This window comes from Halictus rubicundus, chromosome 7 (assembly GCF_050948215.1).
Source record: "Halictus rubicundus isolate RS-2024b chromosome 7, iyHalRubi1_principal, whole genome shotgun sequence".
NCBI lineage: Eukaryota > Metazoa > Arthropoda > Insecta > Hymenoptera > Halictidae > Halictus > Halictus rubicundus.
Genome location: NC_135155.1, coordinates 5,473,534 through 5,495,851, shown reverse-complemented (window position 1 = coordinate 5,495,851; position 22,318 = coordinate 5,473,534). Strand labels below are relative to the sequence as shown.

Genomic DNA, 22,318 nt, shown 5'->3' with positions numbered 1-22,318 from the left:
CTCTCTACCAATGATGGGATATTGGACAGATTTTTCGCGCATGCGCGCCCAGAGGCAGTAACGTATTTATATATATTGTGGAAAAAGTAATGGGGCACTGTTATTGGCGGGAAAGTACCGAAAGAGTCCAGGACGAAAGAACGAAACAAGCATGACACGAATTTTTAGTAAATTATTATTAACATTTGATTGGCATACACATACTATACATTTACTTTGCAAAATCATATCATAATAAATTTTGTTTTGTTTTGTTTTATGCGGGGTCACCAAGTTACCCCATTTTAGCCAAACTTTCTATTTTACTAATGCTGAAATCATCGCGCATGCGCGACACGCTGTCTGCTCTATACACACTAGAGTACTACATAGAGTCTGCTAGAGTCTATAGTCTAGAGAGTAATCAGTTCTGAAGAAACTATAAAATAAAGTGTATTGTTATATTTCATGTAGAAAATTATCAAAAATTTAACAGTCGAATTGGTCGCAATTTAATACGATAATTTCTTGAACAATATGACGGTGGCAAAAATCTCAACCGAAATGAATAACGAGGTAACCTTTCGCAATATTTTAACCACAACGAAAACGTTGTAATCGATGTTTTCAAAATACTTTCTTTCCTCCCCATCTAATTTCATGACAAATCATACATGTTTTGGTGACCTTTCAGATCGTTTTATTGAGGCAGTGCGTACGTCGAGCTCGCATTTGCGTGATAAACAAGTTGGTTCGAGAGGCTAAGAGACTGCGTGCCAATCGTGGCAACGAGAAACTTTCAGAAAAGAATAAAAATAAAGCGGAGAAATATTTGAGAGAGGTTTCCGAGTTGAAACGTGTCAAGGATGATGAAATATCAAAATTTGGAATTATTCATCTGGAGGACTTGGAGCGTATGTTGCAGAATTCACAGACAGACGATAGGACTAGAGCCATAGTAAAAGCTGTTCGTTACAAATGTTTAAACGAAAAAATCATGGAATTTGTAAAGAAATTTCCCAACTGTAAAGAATGCGTTTCTGGGAACAAGAAGGAACGTTCGCTGAAAAAGAAAAGAAAAAATTCTATAAGCGAACAAGATCTAAAGAATCCAAAACGATCACCAGACGATCAAAATGACAGTGACCAGCACGCAAGAAATAATCGACTAAGTATAAGTAGCGTGGTGGACGAAGAAACACCACTGCAAAAATTAAAGCGAAATAGACAAGATGCACAGTCGGAAGAAGACTGTGTTAAAAGTAACGAGAAAAGCTCAGAATTGATTACCAAGGCTGTAAGCAAAGAGGCTACGGTCAAGAGATTCACGGATATTTTACAAGAATCTAGCACACCTACAATGGACGATCAAAACGAAGAGAATAAAGAGCAGCAATCTTCTCCAATGCCTATGGCGTTAACGAGAGCAGATGACTTTTTTCTAAATTCGGATAAGGTTGTTGCGGTACACGTGAACGCTGCTGCAACATTTTCTTCTGCTGATGTAGATAAAAAGACGTTCACGACTTTTCCAAAAAGAAGCGTAAAGCGAGAGTTTCCAAGGTACGAAAGGAACCAAGGAAACAGAAGTCAGAGAAGACGAGAAGCAAATAACAAAGATGTTTCATATCATCAAAGAAACACAAGGGAGACGAGTGCGGTATTTGGCGAGCAGAAGAAACGATTTCCAGAGGTCAAGGAAGCATCACGAAATATACACGAAACTTTCAAGAAAGACCGTACAAAGGCCACGGAAAATGAAAGTTTGCATCCATCGTGGGCAGCAAGAAGAAAATTACAAGATGTGATGAAACAAGGATTTCAAGGGAAAAAAATTCGATTCGAAGAGACTTAATTCAATAAATTACGATACGTTTGAAAAATGAATTTTATTTAATTTTATATCTAAATTAAAAGCTTAAGGGCGCAGGTTCGTTAACATTTTTATTGAAATATCGATCTCAGTTACAAATCGTACAAAATGGCTATGACATCTATAACCAACAATCAAATTGACGTGTAGTCGCAAGTAAACTGTAACTGCGTCCAGCGCTCGATTATAGTTTACGAGTAAATCTTCGTCGAATTGAATATTTCGTACGCGCGCATTCATAGATCGTGCAATAATTTTTCGCAATAAAGTTTCAAACGTTATTAATTAGCGAACACGTTACGCGATCGACGCGACGGGTCGATTATCGAGGTAGTTTTCTAGAACTTATTTCGTTGCGGCCGACGCGGGGGCGTTTCGTTGAAAATACATGATTCGATTAAACTGTGCACGCGTGCTTGGATTATGCGGTTTTTTTTAATAAGTATCAAATAAAACGTAAATACTTGTCGCAAAGCATGGATCGCGTCGCATAGAATCGGACATTAGCGACGAGCTTTGGTGTACAGTGGGTCCAAAAAGTATTCGTACACCTAGTTTTTTTGCAATAACTTTTTACAAACAAATGATGCACCAACAAAAATTGCTTCTGTTAATAGCCTTCTATAAACAGAGATAATATGTATATTAACAATTTTTAATAATATCTTCTTTAAGAATAATACAACGAATATATAAATCCTTACATAGAGGACTATTACAAGGATTTTGATGAGCTAGCTTTGACATTGTTGATAATGTGGGATCTGCTGCACGAGGAGTGCGCAGTAGCGACGGAAGAAATCCTTACATAGAGGAATAATACAACGAATATATATAAAAATTTGAGGGCTAAAAAAGTATTTGTACACTTATAATTCTATTGCTAAATCTTGAAAGAACGCACGTATCGTCATAACATTGACCAAAACGTAAACATGTGCTTGTTTACACATTGGTTTCGGTCTGCTCACGATGATAGTACGTTTTTGAATAGCATAGAGAAATCATGACAGCGAAAAAAAGTGAAATATCTGTGTCGGTGTGAGATCGTGTAATTTTTCTTCGAAAACGTGGGGAAAGTTACCGAAAAATTGGCGAAATTTTAAATTTAAGTTTCACAACAGTGCAATATATTGTTAAAAAATATGAGAAAACGAAAAGTACGGACAATCAGCCACGCTCAGGTCGGCAGAAAATACTTACAGACAGAGAACGTCGGAGTGTTATTAAAGAAGCGACAAAATATCTATTTACAACTGCTTCAACATTATGCAATGATATCGCTCAACATCAGGGAAGAATGTGTGTCCTCAAACCATAAGAAATATTCTGCACTCTGCTAAAATATATGCCAGAGCTGCTAGGAAAAAACCATTTATAAATAATATAAACAGAGAAAAACGGCTGGGGTTTGCTAAAACTTACCTAAATAAACCAATTGAATTTTGGAAAAGTGTTATTTTCTCTGATGAATGTAAATTTAATATTTTTGGCTCAGATGGGAAGAAATGTGTCTGGCGAAAACCCAATTCTGAACCTCAGCAAAGAAATATTCAAACAACCGTTAAGCACGGCGGGGGAAACGTGATGCTATGGGGCTGGATGGGGTACAGTGGTGTTGGAAACATTGCATTTATCGAGGGGACAATGAATGCTGAAAAGTATATCGATATATTGCGTAACAATTTACACGAAAGTGCAATGAAATTGGGTCTGAATGCAACTTATTACTTTCAGCAGGACAACGACCACCGCTAGAAAAACGAAGGAATGGTTGTTGTATAATGTCTCAAAACAACTGATTATGCAACCCCAGTCCCCCAATATTAACCCCATAGAAAATTATGGTACCCATTAAATATTGCAGTAAGAAAAAGAAGAATATCAAACAAAACAGATTTACAACGAGCCATTTTAGAAAAGTGGCCAAAAATATCTAATGAAATAACAAAAAAATTGGTAGAATCTATGGCAAAAAGGCTACAGGCCATTATAGATGCAAAAGGGATACATAGAAAATATTAATTACAATCTAAAACTTAAATAATTAGAAGTTTTCTACTGTAACTGTAAGTGTGCAAATACTTTTTTGGCCCTCAAATTTTTATATTTATTGTATTATTCTTTTATAACACATTATTAAAAATTGTTCATGTACACATTATCCTTGTTTATAGGAGGCTATTAATTGAAGCAATTTGTTTTTAAATAATGTTATTGCAAAAAAACTAGATGTACAAATACTTTCTGGACCCACTGTACACTCTATCCCTATACATTATATGTATGTATGCATACCATATCCTCGCTAATTATCTTTATAACTCGGAGTGTTCAATATACATATTCGGTATCTGTTGCGACGGCAACACCGAAGGTCAAACGTACCCCCTAATCCCCCTCCAGCGGATTAGGCGACATACCTGGAAAGGATGTTGTAACAGGAAAAAAGCACATGCGGATCGACTGCGAACAACTGACCGATTATATTAGTTTACAACCGAAACGACGAGCGCGCGGACGTCTATAAATCACGCAATTGACGCCGAATACAATACGAATTATACACCCAATTATATTATATATTACAATGATATTATCCACCCAAGGTGCTCAGGCAACAACACCAGTCAATTGCTGCCTTCCTATACAGTGTCTGTAAACGAATACCAAACGAATTTCACCTAAAAGACACATTTAACATGTTTACCATGGCTAGATATATTGTTGCGGATCAGTTTTCAGTGTTCCGGTTTTCTCTCTTCCCTAATCGTTTCTTTTCTTCCCCTTTGGCGATTTCAATGGTATAATAGAATTCGGGGACCGCCGGGGGTTGCGAGTTGGGGCTCGTGGTGCTCAATTGTGCGGCCCACGGGTTAGAGGGGGAGGGGGTACTATGTGGGTGACCTGCACGGTGTCCTTTATTAGAGTAGGCGGGGGAGATCGTACTTCCCCGGGGTGGAATATGGCGTTCGGTAAAGATCCGCGCCTCCTGCCATTTAGCGTATGGACAGGTCACCGTGTTGGTGTTGGCGGGTGTACCCCGGAATCCGTAACGAGTGATTACCACCATGTAAAACGAAGGCAAGCAGGCCGCGATTTCGATCGAGTGACAGGCAGAATGCGAGGCATAACACATTAAAAACATTTAAATACTTGGAAGTCTTTAAACGGCACACAGTAAATTATAACGAATCGGCCGATAAAAATCACGATAAAAATCAGTAATACGCGAGCAACAACTTGAATCGTTCGTGTAACTGCTATTTAAACTAAAACGATTCGTGAATTAATGAGTCTAGTTTGATCGCTGTTCGTGGAGTTAGAAAACAAGTATCGTTAACGCAGACATAGTCTGTATATTGGCAGTTTCTTTTTGAAAAATAACTGGAAGATATAATATATGTATGTACTATTGTACTATCGTATAACACATGTAAACCGATGCTAGGTGGCTCTTCCATTCTTCCGATAGAAGATGGTGGACGTGTTACTTGTTTTTCGACAGAGTACGTTGCTTCTCCGCATGCGTAACAAGCTGAGAGTCGACGGGCAGACCCTTACGTCGACGAACCGCATCCATATACTTCTTGGCTCTGTTCTCGCTGTCCGCTTTGTCACCGAAATGAAGATACTCCTCGTCCGTAGATGGTGTCCAATAAGGATCTTGCTCGATCACCTGTAACGAAAACCGTATCGAGTCATTGACACGTTTTATCAATGATAAAGAAAGAATAACACGAAACAGATACGCCGTTACTCGTTTCGATAACCATCGGAAGTCGCTCCGTTTAAGGGGCCGGGATAGTCACGTGACTTTTTAATTAATAATTTCCATTCACAGGCTTCAGACAAAGAATTAAGATCCGTCTTAGTCTTGATCTTGACGAGTCTTAAGTCTGTGTCTAAACTTGTCACATTTTTTGCTCTGTATTCTCGATATTATGAATTCTGACGCCAGAAACGTGCTTCAAGTTTTTGGCTTTATTTCGCAGAGAATCAAAACAAAATATAGCTCAATTTGTAGCTGGAGATATTTTCTAGCGCGCGCTACTCTCGATTTCATCTAAAAAACTCATCCAATGGCGTAAAAATACTTGGATTCCACGGCATGCGCATCGTCAATTTTTGGCCTACTTCTATCGCTTATATTACCAAATATCTGCATAATCTCGTCAGCTGATGATTAGCGCGCACTAGATTGAACCGTCCTCTTTCGAACGAGCCCTTTCCCGGCGAAAAATATTCTCATATAAGGACGAAAAGTTGAGGCACGTAAAACCAGTTTTCACCTATTTTTGTCGGTAACGTGGTCACTCTACCTTATCGCGAATCTACGAAGACCGGGCCCTTGCGTATTTATGAATTATTGGAACAGAAGTAACGGTTAGCGACACGCGAGGTCAGTTCTCTCGATCGAGAAAAGTGGAAAAATGTGGAGGAACGCTCGTTCCTCGGTATGAAAAAACTTGCCTCCCAATGGCTGAAAACCAGTTGGGGACTAGCCAGCCCGGACGTTTGAGTTCGCAATTCTCTGGCAAGTTGGAAACTCTCTGGTACAGGCAACGTTGCTAGCACACGAAACTGTCCACCAAATCCAGCGCTCTCCGCAGCGATTACACGGCCTTGCCTCTTCCCAAATACGGCGTACAATTTCCCTGAAACACAATTGATCGTTACTTTTCTGAACTATGCACCAATGTTCCAGAAAGGAGTGTGACCGTTATCGGAAATATTTTCAAGCAGGTATCGTACACGGTATACGCGGACACGTATGTGCAAGCGACAACGATCGACGAATGAAAACCTGGTCGCCATTCGAAGCGTAAAGTTTGCAAAACCGGAACCTCGAACGCAATATACAGTGTTCATATATATCCCAAATGCCTAGCTGATAAAAGTTCCAGAATTATCCTCACTACCGTGGGATATATGCCAATGAGGGGCCATGGACCGAGGCCTCTAGTGGATGAAAAAAATAGTATTTCCTGGCCGATATATGTCCCTGGATGGGCCCGTGTTTTGGACAAATATCGAGTAGACACTGTACACACATACAAACGTATCCAAAACGTACCAAAACTTGGTTCGTTTCATTTTAATAGACCTATGTACATATATTCATTTTCTGACGCAATAAGTGGAAGGCTTAATCGTTGATCGATCGAGCGAATTTCGTATTGCAATTGACAATTTTTTTCCGTAGGAAAACAGATGCGGATTAACAAACACGGTAGATACGGTCAACGGTCAAGGTACTTCGAGTCGAACATTTTTTTTCTCTTCGTCAGAGTAACAATGCGTGCGCGTACACGTGTATCCATTTTATTGTGTCTAGAGTGATTAGACAGGTTTGTAAAAAATCCATGTATACGACACCCGGTGTCCCGGTGTCGGAGTCGGTCTGATTCCAAGAATTTTCTATGTCTTATGCTCGCGCGTGTGAACGCGTGTACGTGTACGCGTACTCTACCCCCACCGGTGCCTAACGCACCCTACACACGTATACACGTACTCTTAGCAATCCCATTGCCAAGTTACGTTCCTCTCCCTTCCTCAAGAATTCATTCATCTTGCTCAGTGGTTCTCCCACAAAGTGAGTCGAGTTTTTCGAACGTTCGACAAACGTTTATGCACGTCTCTGCAAACCGAATTCCTCCGGTCGACAAAATCATTTGACTTCGGTGATGATCGAATTGCGAATCGAGAAACGATCCTTTCGAAAGGAATACGTGGACGACGCCCAGGAACTTTGGGTTAACCGGTCTTGTCCGACTCTAACTAGTTAACGCGAGTTGTCAGGGGCCTCGTCGATAGCTGCGCACAGTGGATGCATGTAACACGCGTAGCTAGTTCGATTCATGTTTTTCTCGTGCACCGGCACAATCGTAAGCAGGCGATATACTCGTATACATACTGTGTACGCGAGACGAAGCGAGGCTTACTCACGACGGCAAGCTGATTCGAGGACATCGCGTGCATTTCTGCGAGTGCCCGAGGATACCGCATGCCAACCGTTCGTTTTACTAAAATGTTTCGTTTTACAACGATTCGAGCGAGTTTATTTATTTTCAGGAGCATCGGTACAGAAAACGAGAGAAGCGCGACGCTTCTCGAGACATTCGGGTAGGGAGAGCGTGGGAATGAGAGAGCAACAATAGAGGAGGAACAGAGAGAAAGTAGGAGTGAATGGATCGTGGCCTCCATCAATGAAACAGCGATCCTCAAACGTGCGCGTTCGAATAAACATGCGTCTCTCGAGTACTTTTTCTTTTCCCAGCTAGTGTGCCGTATTATTCTCAATTATCGGCATAATTATCTGTTCAGGTCGCTCGTTCTTGGCTAATATTCGAGTCTCCATTAACCAGTTAACTGTGGAATTTAATTTTAAATGTACGCGGAATTCAAATCAAGCAATGACGAATATACACGTCGAACGCAGGCCAAATGCGGCTATTATAAAAGCCAAAACCCTTGCAAAGCTCAATAAGAAAGAATTACATTTTTATTCGATAAGACATTAACAATTCATTAACGTTAACCGCACCGCAATAGAGTTTCGGTTTGACGTGTACACACGTCGAACGCGCTTAACTGGTTAAGGGAAGCATTCTACGTTTTCTATACTACAACTATATGCAATCATATTTTACTCAACAACGACGTATACTATATAAGCACGTTGTTGTTATTATTATTGTTATTTCTATTGCTATTATTATTATTATTATTATTATTATTGTTATTGCACGTTACGATACTACACACGATTGTTTGCGAACAAAGCTCTCCCTTTAAAGTTGCTTTACATGCGAGTAAAGACATTGAGCGACATGAACGTGACTGAACCAGAGAAAGGAAAGAACTACTTGCTCGCGTAACGTACATGTACGTTATGTAAGCGTACGCGCACAGTCCGTAGACATCACTGATCATTCTGTAATAGGATCGATTACTTCGATCGTTGTGTTCTTCAACGTGTACAGTCTGCGAAGTATTGCATGTGTACAGCGAAAAATTCGTAGCACGCGGTACACATACGAAAACCGAGATACGATCCTTTACAGTTTACAGAAAGACTCGTATAACAAAAGGTTTCATACGCCCCTGTAATATTGTATTGTAATTTCGCTTTGAAGATTCTCCGGGATTCCGATCTTATTTCTCCAACCGCTACGCACAGTATCAGTGTATTTCGACAAGCAATTACGTCGAATATTGATTCATTGTTCAGCCAAATATTTTGCTTTTGTGGATGGGGAAGAACTGGGAGTACAGTACTTTGTAAAAAAGCAATTTACAAAGCAATTTACAATTTATCGACATAGCTGGAAAAACGTATACTTCGTTGACGATGAATACAACTTCAACACTAGGTTCACGGGACCCGTTAAAATGGCGGGTTCTAATATTATTTAATTTACAATTATTAAGAATCTATACATCCATGAAGAATAATATATTCAACAAATAATATAATGTATTCAACAAATTTATTTCTTTGGGTGTATGTTGTTAAAAAGAAATGGCTAAAAATTTTTAGTAACACTTTTAGCGCCCGGTAAACCTAATGTTAAGAAACTATATGAATAACAGCGGGAACAATAACGCGCTCGAGCAATACGAACGTGTTTGTGTGACTTGGTCGCAAGTGCTACGGGAGCAACACGGGACGACCGCCTACACCGGTGGTACGAGTACGCGACAGGTACGGATACGGATACGGATACGGATACGGATACGGATATCGAATACGTGGGCCGTGCACCATGCGATTATGCGTTTCACGGGACCAGTTCTCTCAAATATTTCTCGGCTTCCGTGTTATAGCGAACAAGCACTGTGCAGACGTTGCTTGCTGTTCTCAAGTTGTATTTGTTCAAGAAATATAGCTCGAATAGACCTTAGCGAATCATGTTCAATAAACTGTTTTCAAAGACGAGTATCTCGGTAATCGTGTTTATCTCGCATGCGATTCAGTCGGATGCAAAAGATTCTTTTATTCCGAATCGTGTGACGGATTCGCACGAGATCCTCCAAAAAAAGGGATCTGTTGTCTCTTTCTTGTGGAGCAAAAATGATATAGCCTGGAGGACCAGATGATCCACGATGAGGATTTTTTGAATATCAAGTAGAGTAGAGTAGAGTAGAACAGAGTAAGTTGAGTAGAGTAGAGTAGAGTAGAGTAGAGTAGAATACAGTAGTGTAGAATAGAGTAGAATAGAGCAGAATAGAATATAACAGAATAGAGTACAGTAGAGTAGAGTAGAGCACAGAAAAATAGAGTACAGTAAAGTAGAGTAGAGTAGAGCACAGAAAAATAGAGTACAGTAGAGTAGAGTAGAGTAGAGCACAGAAAAATAGAGTACAGTAGAGTAGAGTAGAGTAGAGCACAGAAAAATAGAGTACAGTAGAGTAGAGTAGAGTAGAGCACAGAAAAATAGAGTACAGTAGAGTAGAGTAGAGTAGAGCACAGAAAAATAGAGTACAGTAGAGTAGAGTAGAGTAGAGTAGAGCAGAGTAGAGTAGAATAGAACAGAATAGAGTGCAGTAGAGTAGAGTAGAGTACAGCAGAATAGAATAGAGTAGAGTAGAGTAGAGTAGAGTAGAGTAGAGTAAAGTAAAATAGAGTACAGCAGAATAGAATAGAGTAGATTAGAGTAGACTAGAATAGAGCAGAGTAGAGTAGAATAGAACGGAATAGAGCAGAGTAGAGTAGAATAGAACGGAATAGAGCAGAGTAGAGTAGAATAGAACAGAATAGAGTGCAGTAGAGTAGAGTAGAGTACAGCAGAATAGAATAGAGTAGAGTAGAGTAGAGTAGAGTAGAGTAGAGTAGAGTAGAGTAAAGTAAAATAGAGTACAGCAGAATAGAATAGAGTAGATTAGAGTAGACTAGAATAGAGCAGAGTAGAGTAGAATAGAACGGAATAGAGCAGAGTAGAGTAGAATAGAACGGAATAGAGAAGAGTAGAGTAGAATAGAACAGAATAGAGTAGAGTAAAATAGGGTACAGCAGAATAGAGTAGAGTAGAGTAGAGTAGAGTACGATATAGTAGAATAGAGTAAAGTAGAGTAGCGTAGAGTAGAGTCGAGTGGAGTCAAGTCAGATCGAGTGAAGTGAAGTGGAGTGGAGAATGGAGTTGAGAGTGGAGCGGAGCGGAGAGCGGAGCGAAGAGTGAAGCGGAGAGAGGAGAGGAGAGTGGAGTGGAGTGGAGTAGTGAAACAAGAGAAGGGAGCACTCATTCATGCTTTGCCCGTAGCTGTTAGAAGTCCAGTTGAACGAATGGTACAAGTTCGCGTGGCACGAAAGTTGCAAGCCGGTGGGTTTCGGGTTGATTTGGATCGCATCGACCTAGGTAGGACATAGACCGCGCACAACTCGCACCGTAAATGAGATACTAGTCGAAGGAGAGTTGCAAGGCCACGAGAAACGAAGTAAGAAGAAAAAGGATCGAGGAACAGTGCGACGGATCGCAAGAAGACGCAACGATTCAACGAACGGAGAACTACTCTCGAGAAAACACGTTACGTTTGTCGGCCCGCCGTTGACCAGTGAACGCGTATTACTTTATATCGGCGCGAACGGATTAACGCGAGAGGATTGAGACGCTTTTGTTGTGCTTCTTCGACTATGATTCCGTTAACCGTAGATGGACAGTTTTGAATCTCTTTCGAGGATCGAGCCTCCGTACACATTTCGAAAAGTGATATGGATCGGCACGACCGTTTGATTGACTGTCGAATCGATCGATCGATCGATCGGTAAAACACGCTCGTCGTCCTATCGAAAGGGAGGCAATTTCGAACGACCTCGTTTCTTTGACCTCAGGCACGACCGCAGCATCAACCGAGCGACAAATCCGGACGAGGCAAACTGTACATCCGATTCGCGTCGAAAGAAAATCACCGGAGAAAGTTTTCTACAAGTTGCGAATTCCGTTATTTCCGATCGATCGGCGAGCCCCGTTCGTACTCGCGATCGCGTACCCGATACACGATACTCGATACATACTCGGCAACGAGACGTCTTCGCGACCTAACGAGATGAATGCGACGTAAGATCCAGCAAGAAGAAGCAAGAAGAAGCGGGAATCTGCGTGATCTTGCGCGACACGCTTCGCGAACCGCTTTGGCAACGGGTCTGCTTTCAAGTTGTCCCGCGTGTTCCTGCTCGTGTTCTCACGGTCTTCCACGCGAATTTCGGTTCGATCGGGCCGTAACGACAAACGAACTGCAAACCGGCATCCCGATTTTCGCGATGCAAAGTGCTCCCCATGAATCGCGACGATTGATAATCCGTGCTAGATGCACGTGCACGCGCGTCTACCGATCAGCGCTGTTTTCGATTCCAGTGTTCGTTCGATTTTGACCAGACCCGACGATTTTTCGTCCAGCATCGATCGCGAGAGGAACGCCGACGAAAACGAAGATTGAGCCCGGGAAGAATGGCCGATTTGTTGTGCCTGTTATTGGCGATGTTCGGCCAGTTGTTTATTCGTGGAAGCCAGGGTAGCCTTCTCGGCGCGGAACTCGACGAAACTGGCCAGCAATTGCTCAACGAATATTTGTCGCTCGACGAAGGCAAGTACCTGACCGAGTTGCACGAGTTCCGAGACACGGCGATCAAGATCGACTTGATCGATCGGAAGAGAAAGCATCGTCCGGTTCATCAACCGCCCAGAATTCTTTACCAAGTCGGGGTAAGTTTTCTCCCTAAACTCGGATATTCCTAGACGGTCCCGCGGGACACGTCTCCTCGTCCACGATCAAGCCGTTCGATTCACCGGAAACGAGATCGTCGAAGTCGGAAACCGTCCATCGAACCGATACATATACTCAAATCCGTTCAAGTGTTTTCCTTCGGATATTCCAGCAGCCAAGTTTCGTCGCGTTTTATCGCGTTCCGTTGCATTCCGTTCTGTATCATTTCGTTTATGGAAGTTGACATAGCCATTCCAGATGGTGTCGTATCACCGTAACGATCTCTGGAACACGATAGCGTACATTGCTCGAACGAATAACAGCAACATCGAAACAACGCGAGACACATTTGTTTATCGGAAGCGCTCGGGAGGAAATACTTTTCTTCTTTTCTTTTCTTTTGCCGAAGAATGATTCGTAGATGCGATATTTTCGACTCGAGCGGAAACTATCGTACATCGGAGAGCAACGTGTGGGCGTTTGTTAGACGTGCGGGATTTTTAGTTTTCCCTGTGTCCTCGAGGTAGGGTCGGGTTATACTAGGGCGCTGAGGGCGCATAAACGGTAGATACAAAAACAGGGTAACCGAATTCTGCTCGATAGAATTTTATACACATCAATTTATCACGATTTTATTTATTATACACCTTGTCTGACCTGCCTAGTATAATCTGACCCTTAGTCTCCCCGAGCTGTAAGGGAACCAATTACTGCGTATATTAACCCTTAGCACTCGAGTGGTGACCCTGAAGCATCACTAGAAATTGTTGTGGCATTATTTCAAAGAAATTACAGAAAATATTACAACGTATATGTTACATTATAAAATTTGTATTTAATAGATTGCTAAACATTTAAATATTACATGTGGAAATCGGATCAGATTCGTATGAATGAAATGAAAATATTCTAAGACGGAAGAAAAATTGAGTTTTAGAATGAAAATAGCGCCGAGTGCAAAGGGTTAATTATACTTATTTTCAAAGCGTAATGAATATTAAAAAAGAGATATTGGATTTTTTTCATTAAAATTAGTTAATATAGATGTTATATATCTCTTTTCCAATATTTATTATGCTTTAAAAATAATTAATATAGGCACAGTAATTGGTACCCCCACGGTAATGGGGTCCACTGTCCACTGGGGTCCTATTTCTTGTTGTTTCCCTCTTTCTTTTTTCAATTTTGCTGTAAGGTCGAATCGCTCGACCCGGTTCAGTCTGGTTCGGCGCGTCGCGTCAGGGCGTTTACGCAGGTATCTCTGATACCGGAATGTTCTTTCGTTCTCTGGATGTCATCTGGTGGTGTGTGCGAGCGAACGGGCGAACGAGCGAACGAGCGCACGAGCGCACGAGCGAACGAGCGAGCAAGCGAGTAAACGAGCAAGGGAGCAAGCGAGCGCGGCCAGGTGTCATTTTCACTACGGCTGTGAGAGAAGCGAGAGACGCGTGAGAACTTCCGGATGAATCGCACAACCTTTCCGGTCCCCCTATTATCCCATTTTAGTTTACCGCCGCCGATGGCATTAATACGAATGATCTTCTGGGAATACGCCAAGAGGAAGAGACAGACGGACTTCTAAAGGGCAGCGAAGGGAAAGAAACAGAGAAAAAGCAAAGAACACGGCGGAACGGGCGGAGAACGGGTCGACAACATGGCGGGGAGGGGAGGGGAGGGATGAGAGCACGCGCGCGAGCGCGCGGAGCGAATGGGAAAATCATCGAATGATTTTAAAAGCGACTCGGCTGATCGATACATTTACACGACGTATCGGTTAACGTCGTTATCCGATCTCTCTAGCTTCGGTATCGCGATACTCGTGTCCGAACTACAACGATCTAGACCAACTTCTATTCGATCGAAACGGCTCTGAACTGTCCCCCAAAACGTTCCGGCAAATGGATTCGATAGATTTATCGATGTGTGTTCGGAGAATAGGAAACCGTGGGGAGATGGTCGCGTTGTGTAGCAATGCGATCAGGTTCGTCAACGAAAGCAACGAAAGCAGCAACGTTTCGAGGAAAAGACCTGTACACGCGACGAGAGCGGATGGATAATTTAAAGAGCTTGGCTCGGATTCTCGTACGCGGCCGTAGATTGCCAACGACGACTCGACAGGACGTACGTGATTGCCTCATTCAGAGGATTGACCGACGCTCTTTGAATAGTGCAGTTAGACCAGATGTCTATTCCTCGACGACGCAACGCGGGAAGATGCGTACTCTTTAACGCCTTTGCCACACAATTTCCTCCTTCTCCTCTTCTCTCTCTCTCTCTCTCTCTCTCTCTGCTGCGATCCCCCTTCCCATCTCCTTCTCTGCATCACGATAGAGCCACCTCTCCTTCTACGATTGTCAATCTCATTTTATCCGTTTCCCCTTTCTACCATACTTTCGTCCAACGATCTTGCCAACTCTCTTCACTTGATCATTCATGGGACTGTGCGAATCGAGCTATAGTCAACTTTCGGGCATCTATTTATACAGATTCATTTACTTGATATTTCTTCGATGGATTCCTGGAACACGGTCTGCTTGTCAGAAATGGATTTCTAGGTGTCAATGTTTGGCTTTGCGCCGTTACTCGATTCAAATTTTAATTTTACGCGAATTAACGCGTATACAATTGATAAAAGTTGCGAGATTCTACAGAAACAGCGGTTTGAAAGTGTACCGTCACCGACACCCGTACGCATGTACAGGGACTCCGATTAATATTCGGACGCTTTTAAACATCGTGTAACTTTGTTGATATTGGACCATACGACTTGGATTTTTTGAAGAAGTTAGCACAATTGGTTAGCAGAATTTTTTACAAAAATTGCAATTGGTCGAAATTGCAGAGAAAATACTAAAGGTTGTATTATGCAAGTTTTTTATGTGGACTTACATTGAAAATTTAGAAAGTATGATTTGTAGATCTGTGTGAATTATACATATTCTGAGAATTTCATAGAAATCGGTCATCGTTGCAATGAGCTGCAGATATTTTAAAATGATCACATAAGGGCGAAATTCCCTGACAAGGCAAAAAATTCTGCGACTTTCGCCCTTAAGTTTTCATCGTTAAACGTTTGTAGCTCATTGCAACGTTAGCCGATTTAGATGAAATATTCGGAATATGTATAATTGATACAGATGAACAAAACGTACTTTTTACATTTTTAATATAAACCCGCATGAAAAAGTTGCGAAATACAACTTTTAGTACTTTTTCTGTAATTTCGACCAATTGCAATTTTAGTCAAACATTTTTTTCACGTTATGTAGCAATACAATTGTTCTAACTTCTCAAAAAAAAAAAAATTCAAGTAGTATAGTCCAATATTGACAAAGTTATGCGATTTCTAAGAGCGTCCGAATATTAGTGGGAGTCACTGTATATTTATTTGTAACAAGTTTCGTACGTGATGATTACGATGATTATCAACGGACACGATTTTCAGCAACAATCAGACCTCGTTGTTGCATTTAGTCCTTTTTATTTCAAAGCAGTAACGGATCGTTCTTCCTGTAATCGACTTATCCTCGCAAACGCGAAAATTAGTTTTTTCTCTTTCCCGCCGTATTTTCAAGTTTAGCGGGACGGCGATAAATATCGCGTCATACTCGTGCTAAAGATTCTGACCAGAGTCTAATAAATATGTACGTTATTAATTTCATTTAACCTCTTAACTTAAAAGCCTGAGAATACTCGGGTATTATAATACAATATAATACCCATTTTTACAAAATAATTGTTAAGTTAAGAGGTTAAACCACAATCAAATTCTATTTTGTTCATATACAGCTATTGAAGACCATATAGAAATTACAATATGAAATCACAAATTACAAAAAAGTTCTAATCACTGAAACCATAAAATAAATCGTAGTGCAAGGGTTTAAACGCCACCCATTGTATCGCATCGTATCATATCAAGGTCTCATAAAAGATTGATGCACGACCGCGTTTCGCAATATCACTATACCAGAAAGTTTCTTATTTTCCGGTAGTGTTCTACTGGACCGGAAAATCGTAATAAAATGGCGAAACGCGCGGTGGTGAGCTGTCTTCGTTGACAGGTGTACGGTGACTCGTTAAAAATATTTTTGGAATTTTAGGACAGCGAGGGAGAATTACCCGAATGCTTGGATCGAAGCGAAGTTTGCAGCAAGGTGGATCTATACGGCTCGCCATGGGTCGAGAGACAATGTCGTTGTCCGGATGGCCGTACCTGTTCCAGTAGCTTGCACGGGGACGACGGGCACACGATAGTCGATAAAACACGGCAGTATAAGCTTTGCGAGCCGGTGAAGCGTCTTCCTATCTGTCGTTATTTCAAGTTAGTCGGTTGTTCGAGCAGCTATGTACACCGAAACGATCAAACGTGCCGCGCGATGTGTCGCGGATGCTCTGCATCGCGACGCGTCGCGCCGTGCCATGCGGATCGTTGCGCGTTCTAACTGACATTACGTACAGAAGACGGGCTTCGCTATTTGCAGGGATATCACATGGACCCTAGCTCCAGGAGGGGGCCCGGCGAACGCGACCGTTCAAAGAGTCTACTGTCGCTGTCGGCCGAGCAGCGTGCCCTATCTGGTCCGCAGACAAGCGCATAGATCTCCCGAGGGAAATCCAGGATTTATTTATGCTTTCGCGTGTTCTCCGCAAAGCGTAAGTTTCTCAATCTCCATTGTTCGCCTGTTTCCCAGTCTACATCTGTGTCCTTTTTTCCTTCGATTTCGTTTCACTTGCAACCAGTGGTCACTCGTAGCTAAAATTAGTGAGGATGCAGCTTCCTATCTGCGCACGCGCACAACAGTCCAGCCGCTGGAATTGAGAAGCGCACAGTTCCATACAAAGATTTTTGTATCTTTTTATTATATTAACCATTTGCACTCGGAGCCATCGATTCTAGACTCATAATGTCCCCTTAGAGGGGACATCCGAGTGCAAAGGGTTAAATGTTACCGATAACATCAAGTGGAAATAGGGGGTGCTGCAGTTCCGCAGTGTTCACATGTTAGCCGCCATTGCTTGCAACAAACACATTCCTTGCCGAGGATTGGCGCGACGATCGACGACCGGCAACCGGCCACAAATTAACCGAGATTCGAAAGGAATGTTTCGTTTCAGAGACTGCGCTGTCAACACAAGGAGCCTTGTCGACTGTTCACGGTACGAAAGAGACGAACCTCGCAGCTCGAAGAAGTGAACGCGTCGCCCCTTTGCCAATGTCCGAAGGGTCATCGGTGTCCAAGACGTCACACGGATCCGGGCTCGCTTCCGGCAAGATCCTATTCTGGTGTCTTGGAGATTAAGACTTACAGCGGATATTGCGTGCCTTCGCAGTCCCATCGTTCCGAAGCGGTTTACACTGTATAAACTGTCCCTATCCGCATTCCCGTTCGTTATATTGCCATACACAGACCGCACAACTTGTGTATACAGTTTGTGAAGTCTGTGTACAGTTTGTTTATAGCTTGTACAGCTTTACACCTGTACACCTGGTACATTACGTTGTCCAAATTCTATGAAATCGTCGAGTTCAAATTGATTCTGAAGCACGAAAGAGGTTAGAACTCAATGTACAGCATACAATTAGCATTCGAATTAGTTTTAGTATTAGCATTAGTAAATAGAGAAGTAGATCACAGAATATGTATAGAATTTCTTGTTATTTATTATGGCATTTCCAAATTATTTGACAATTGTCACCGCCGAATCAGCTTAATCGGAAACAATGCCAGACAGTCTCGTGTGTCTTGATCGAAACCGTGGCGGGAAGTTAACGAGCAATCGGATATGGTTTCGATAAAGTGTTCAATGATTCGTTATACGTAATGTTTCTATCCATCGATGTCGTGCACTACGAGGTCGTGCTGTTTACGATGCTTGTTTTCATACGTTACACCAGTGGCGGCTCGTAGCTGAAATTAGTGGTGGTGCTGCTGCAGAAAATTTCAGCTTCCTATGTGCGCATGCGCGCAACAGTCAAACACCCCGAACTGTGAAGCGCGCAGTTCCATACAAAGATTTTTGTATCTTTTTATTATATTAAATGTTATCGATAGTATCAATTTCCATAGTGACTATACGCGAGCCGTCATTGCGTTATACCGCTGTACCTTAACACACCATTTTTCTTGTAAATATGTATTCCAATGTTACCGAAGACTCACGATATCGTCGCACTAATCTAATGGTATAATATACATAGAGAACGTGTTGCGGCTAACATTAGGCATAACATCATCGGCATGTAACATCGGACTACCGCTAAATTATTATTATTATTATTATGATAATTGTATCGTAGACGTACGCGGCAACGATTGTATCTACCTATTTAATAAATAGTCGCGGATAATTATTATACCCGCGGTTTTCTTTCTACATTGGAGATTTGAAAAGTTTGCGATCAGCGAATAGTTCGGAACATGATGCGCGACTGTCTCTGTCCGGTCGATCGAATCTGTTCGATAAGACTCTACTTGACGACGCTAGATGGCGAAACGCTTTGTGGCCGCGGTGTATCGTTGTAAACGAGGGAGAAATTCTACTCGCACTCGTACTCGCACATACCTATACCTGTATCAGAGAGGACATGAGAGTGCTCACGCTCGGGGTTTTAGTGTCCCCACTTTTCTGCATCGTCTTTTTAGCCTGGAACAGAACCTGCATCAACTTTTTAGCCTGGACCAGAACCTGCATCATCTTTTTAGCCTGTATTAGAACTTGCATCATCTTTTAGGCTGGATCAGAGCCTACATAGAAGACCCGCTTTTAACATAGAAGTAGCATCCACTTTGGCATTATTTGGAATCCGCTGCTAATGAGTTAATCGTAAGATGATGCAGGTTCTGCTCCAGGCTTAAAAGATGATGCAGGTTCTAGTCCAGGCTAAAAATTAGAATACGGGGCAGCACTATACCGGGGACTCTAAAATCCCGGGCGTGAGCACTCTCATTTCCTCTCTGCCTATACCTATACCTATGCAGGTACCATGCTCGCACTCGTAGTTGTACATACCTATACCTATACCTATACCTATACCTATACCTATGCAGGTACCATGGAGGTAGTACGTAACATATGCTGCGCTAGATTCTACTCTTGCTGCGAGACGCGTGCAGCATTTGAAAATGCAACGATACATCTACGAAGCGGTGTAGCTGTCAAATATGTAGAATTCGCGGTAACAGCGTGAACACTAGAACTACCCAGCCCTAAACATAACTTACACTTATCCCTTTATAATAACAACAAGATTGAGTTGGTTCAGGTTTCGAAAGAAGGGATAGATTACAAAATTTCTCGTACAAACGTTTTTATAGTATCAATAATTGTGAAAGAAGAAGTCATGCATCGGTCATTTTGACTGGGTCGATAGTTCAAGCGTTAATAGCCAGACTAAAATGGCGCAGAACGCGTACTAGCAATACATATAGGGTCTATCATCCCATCTATCTATCATACTATCATCGTCCGTGAGGGCCACAAACGCTGACAAACTCTTCCATATTATGTGTATGAGATGGAAGATCTGTATACACGAAACTGGTAAATAGTTAATGCCGCGATGATGACTGCGATACGACGGTGATGCGTCAGAAGTCCACCGATGGTTATAATAATATCGTTTAGAAAATTACAAATATCGATAAATATCGATGCTTGATGAATTTCGCTTTTTTACTAAAATCCGCCCGTTCCGGCGACATGTCGGTCGTGAAAATTTTGGCTGGTTCTCGAACCGCGATCGTTGCATGGAAACCATGCAGTTTCGCTTGAATAGATAAATATTCGACCGTATCGAACGATCGTATACGTTGCTCGGCCAATCAAATTACTAAGTAACTGTACCGCGGACTTCCTACTGGTTCCATTTCCTTCTTTCGTCGGTATTCCTTTAATCTGATAAACTTGTCGCCTCGACCGGATTCTATATCGCATCCAAAACTGTGTCTTCCGAATATTCGAAGGATTAACTCCCGTTCCATTTAAACGCGAAATGGCACGGTATCCTGTCGATTAGCTGTCAAGTAGTCGCGCGATGATACGCTCGTCGTGCACGATCGCATTAAGGTTTCGCCACGTTTCCCTAGCAAGCAAAGTCGCCGGGGTAACGATCTATATTTTCAATTGGTCACGTAGAATGTTCAACCGTTGCATTCCTTGGTAGGAAGAACGAGGAGAGGCGAGGGGAGGCGTGGAAAGCGAGGAGAGGGCCGAGAGTGAGCGAGCGAGCGAACGATCGAGGTTTGCCGCGATCGCTAGCACACAGCTTTCGTCTTAGGATCCAGGAGCAAATGTTAGCAGTGAACTTGGTCAACTACGTAGAAATAGTCGAACCACGATGATTTCATGCTCAATATACTTTGGTATATATTCTGGTATTCGATCGAACTCGCGAATAATAGCGGTACCGTTCTACCGATCCTCCGCGATTCGTTTATCTTTTAGCTTCTTGCTTTCTCCGAGTTTGAATTCATTACATAAATGAAGGGATTCGTTTTAGTCGATAAGACCGAGAAAATAGTAATCGACAAGTTTGAATTGCTCCTCGGTATCGCGGTATCGACAGTGGAATCGATCAAGCGTATTTTATGCTCGAGTAGTCGTGTCCTACTGACGGTAACGGTAGATTGTCGAGACTCTAAAGGAGAACATTTTCGTCCAGCAGACATCGAACGCGCGTCCACCAGTTGACCATTTTGTTTTGATCCGCAACCGAAATTTCTTTCGAACCGACGCGACTCCTACGGTTTATTAAAAAATGAGAAACGACGGCAAAAATCAAGGTCCGGCTAAGCGAAACAAAACGAAAGGATAATAAGGAAAATATAAGCGGAGAAAGCGAAAAAAAATTAAAAAAAAAAGGATAGGCGAACGAAGGCACACTCGACGAAGGAAGGAGGATTACAAAGAAAATGCTAGAAAATATGTAGGTAAGGTGGAGGAGAGGGAGGAAACGGAAGAAAAAAAGAGGACCAATGTCGTTAATCTGGTGATTGGTTGTGTTGTCGCTTTATCGTTCGAACGGATGTTAGGCTACAGCTAACTGCATACGATAAGCGTCACCGAAGGCATCGTGTTTATTCATCATCTCCTCGGTCTGTCTCTTTCTCATTCTGTTTTCGCTCCTCCTCTTTCGCTCGGATCTGTTTTTCGTTTCAAAGTTGGATCTCGCTCGGATTTGCCGGGCTGCTCGGATCGCGATTCCATGGTTCTGTGGTTCCGTCCATCGCTCGAGAGGACGGGGACTTGGGCTTATCGTAGGTGTGTGCAGGTATATACAAGCAGGGGTATCCACTCGGCTCGCGTAGAAGTAAGCGTAGAGCGCGAGCCAAGCTAGAGGATTGGTGGAGATGATGCAGCTTGGGATTCCACGCATAGTCAAGGGGTTTCTGGTTGGTTGGTAAGTGGGACTAGCCGGGGCTCATAGGCGGCATGTCTTCTAGGAGAGCTCGCAGTCTCATCCGGAACTGGAACGCATCTAAGCGCGCGCGCGTCGTTTCTCCGTTGAACGTTCTTCCGATATTTGATGGAACGGTTTGGCCGACGATCAGAAGCAACGTTCGCAACACGGTGCGGCTCGACAACGACGCGGATTCGACGTCCAGGCTCGACCGTCGAACTCGAACAAATCGAAAGAGAAACATCCTTCCCCGACGGCCGTTTTTCGCTCTCCGAGCTACGCTCTTCCGGCAACCCGGGACAATATCCTCTCGTACGCTGCTAGTGCACCCCGTTCGAGGATCGCCAAACAACTCGAAC

The 22,318-nt window shown here is 42.5% G+C and overlaps 3 protein-coding genes and 1 long non-coding RNA gene across 4 annotated transcripts in view; 2 read left to right on the top strand and 2 right to left on the bottom strand.

The window, feature by feature from the left end:
• The first annotated feature begins 398 nt into the window (after positions 1-398).
• On the top strand, positions 399-1,862 carry LOC143355620 (uncharacterized). Its single transcript, XM_076790631.1, has 2 exons — positions 399-555; positions 674-1,862. Exons 1-2 carry the CDS (start codon positions 517-519, stop codon positions 1,832-1,834), a joined length of 1,200 nt encoding a protein of 399 aa, XP_076646746.1. The 5' UTR covers positions 399-516; the 3' UTR covers positions 1,835-1,862.
• Positions 1,863-1,910: 48 nt separating this feature from the next.
• Positions 1,911-3,049, bottom strand: LOC143355633 (uncharacterized). The gene is made up of 2 exons (XR_013082532.1): positions 2,661-3,049; positions 1,911-2,517 (listed from the first exon to the last, which is right to left on the bottom strand). It is a non-coding gene; the product is annotated as an uncharacterized LOC143355633 (long non-coding RNA).
• Positions 3,050-5,188: 2,139 nt separating this feature from the next.
• The window catches only part of LOC143355612 (elongation factor-like GTPase 1), a 35,044-nt gene continuing 17,914 nt past the window's right edge, over positions 5,189-22,318 (bottom strand). Inside the window, exons 4-5 of the mRNA XM_076790601.1 lie at positions 6,326-6,510; positions 5,189-5,531 (exon numbers count right to left, since the gene is read on the bottom strand). Of these exons, the coding sequence (XP_076646716.1) occupies positions 5,343-5,531; positions 6,326-6,510 (374 nt within the window). The 3' untranslated portion in view covers positions 5,189-5,342. The remainder of the gene's footprint in view (positions 5,532-6,325; positions 6,511-22,318) is intronic.
• Positions 11,042-19,049, top strand: Aos (protein argos). The gene is made up of 4 exons (XM_076790640.1): positions 11,042-12,555; positions 16,660-16,880; positions 17,041-17,212; positions 17,675-19,049. The coding sequence occupies exons 1-4, from the start codon at positions 12,301-12,303 to the stop codon at positions 17,921-17,923; spliced, it is 897 nt and encodes a 298-aa protein (XP_076646755.1). The 5' UTR covers positions 11,042-12,300; the 3' UTR covers positions 17,924-19,049.

Coding starts and splice junctions, on each gene's coding strand:
- LOC143355620 (XM_076790631.1), top strand. CDS start 517: ATGACGGTGGCAAAAATCTCAACCGAAATGAATAACGAG. Junction 556..673: donor CAACCGAAATGAATAACGAG/GTAACCTTTCGC, acceptor GTGACCTTTCAG/ATCGTTTTATTGAGGCAGTG.
- Aos (XM_076790640.1), top strand. CDS start 12,301: ATGGCCGATTTGTTGTGCCTGTTATTGGCGATGTTCGGCCAGTTGTTT. Junction 12,556..16,659: donor GAATTCTTTACCAAGTCGGG/GTAAGTTTTCTC, acceptor TTGGAATTTTAG/GACAGCGAGGGAGAATTACC. Junction 17,213..17,674: donor TCGCGTGTTCTCCGCAAAGC/GTAAGTTTCTCA, acceptor GTTTCGTTTCAG/AGACTGCGCTGTCAACACAA.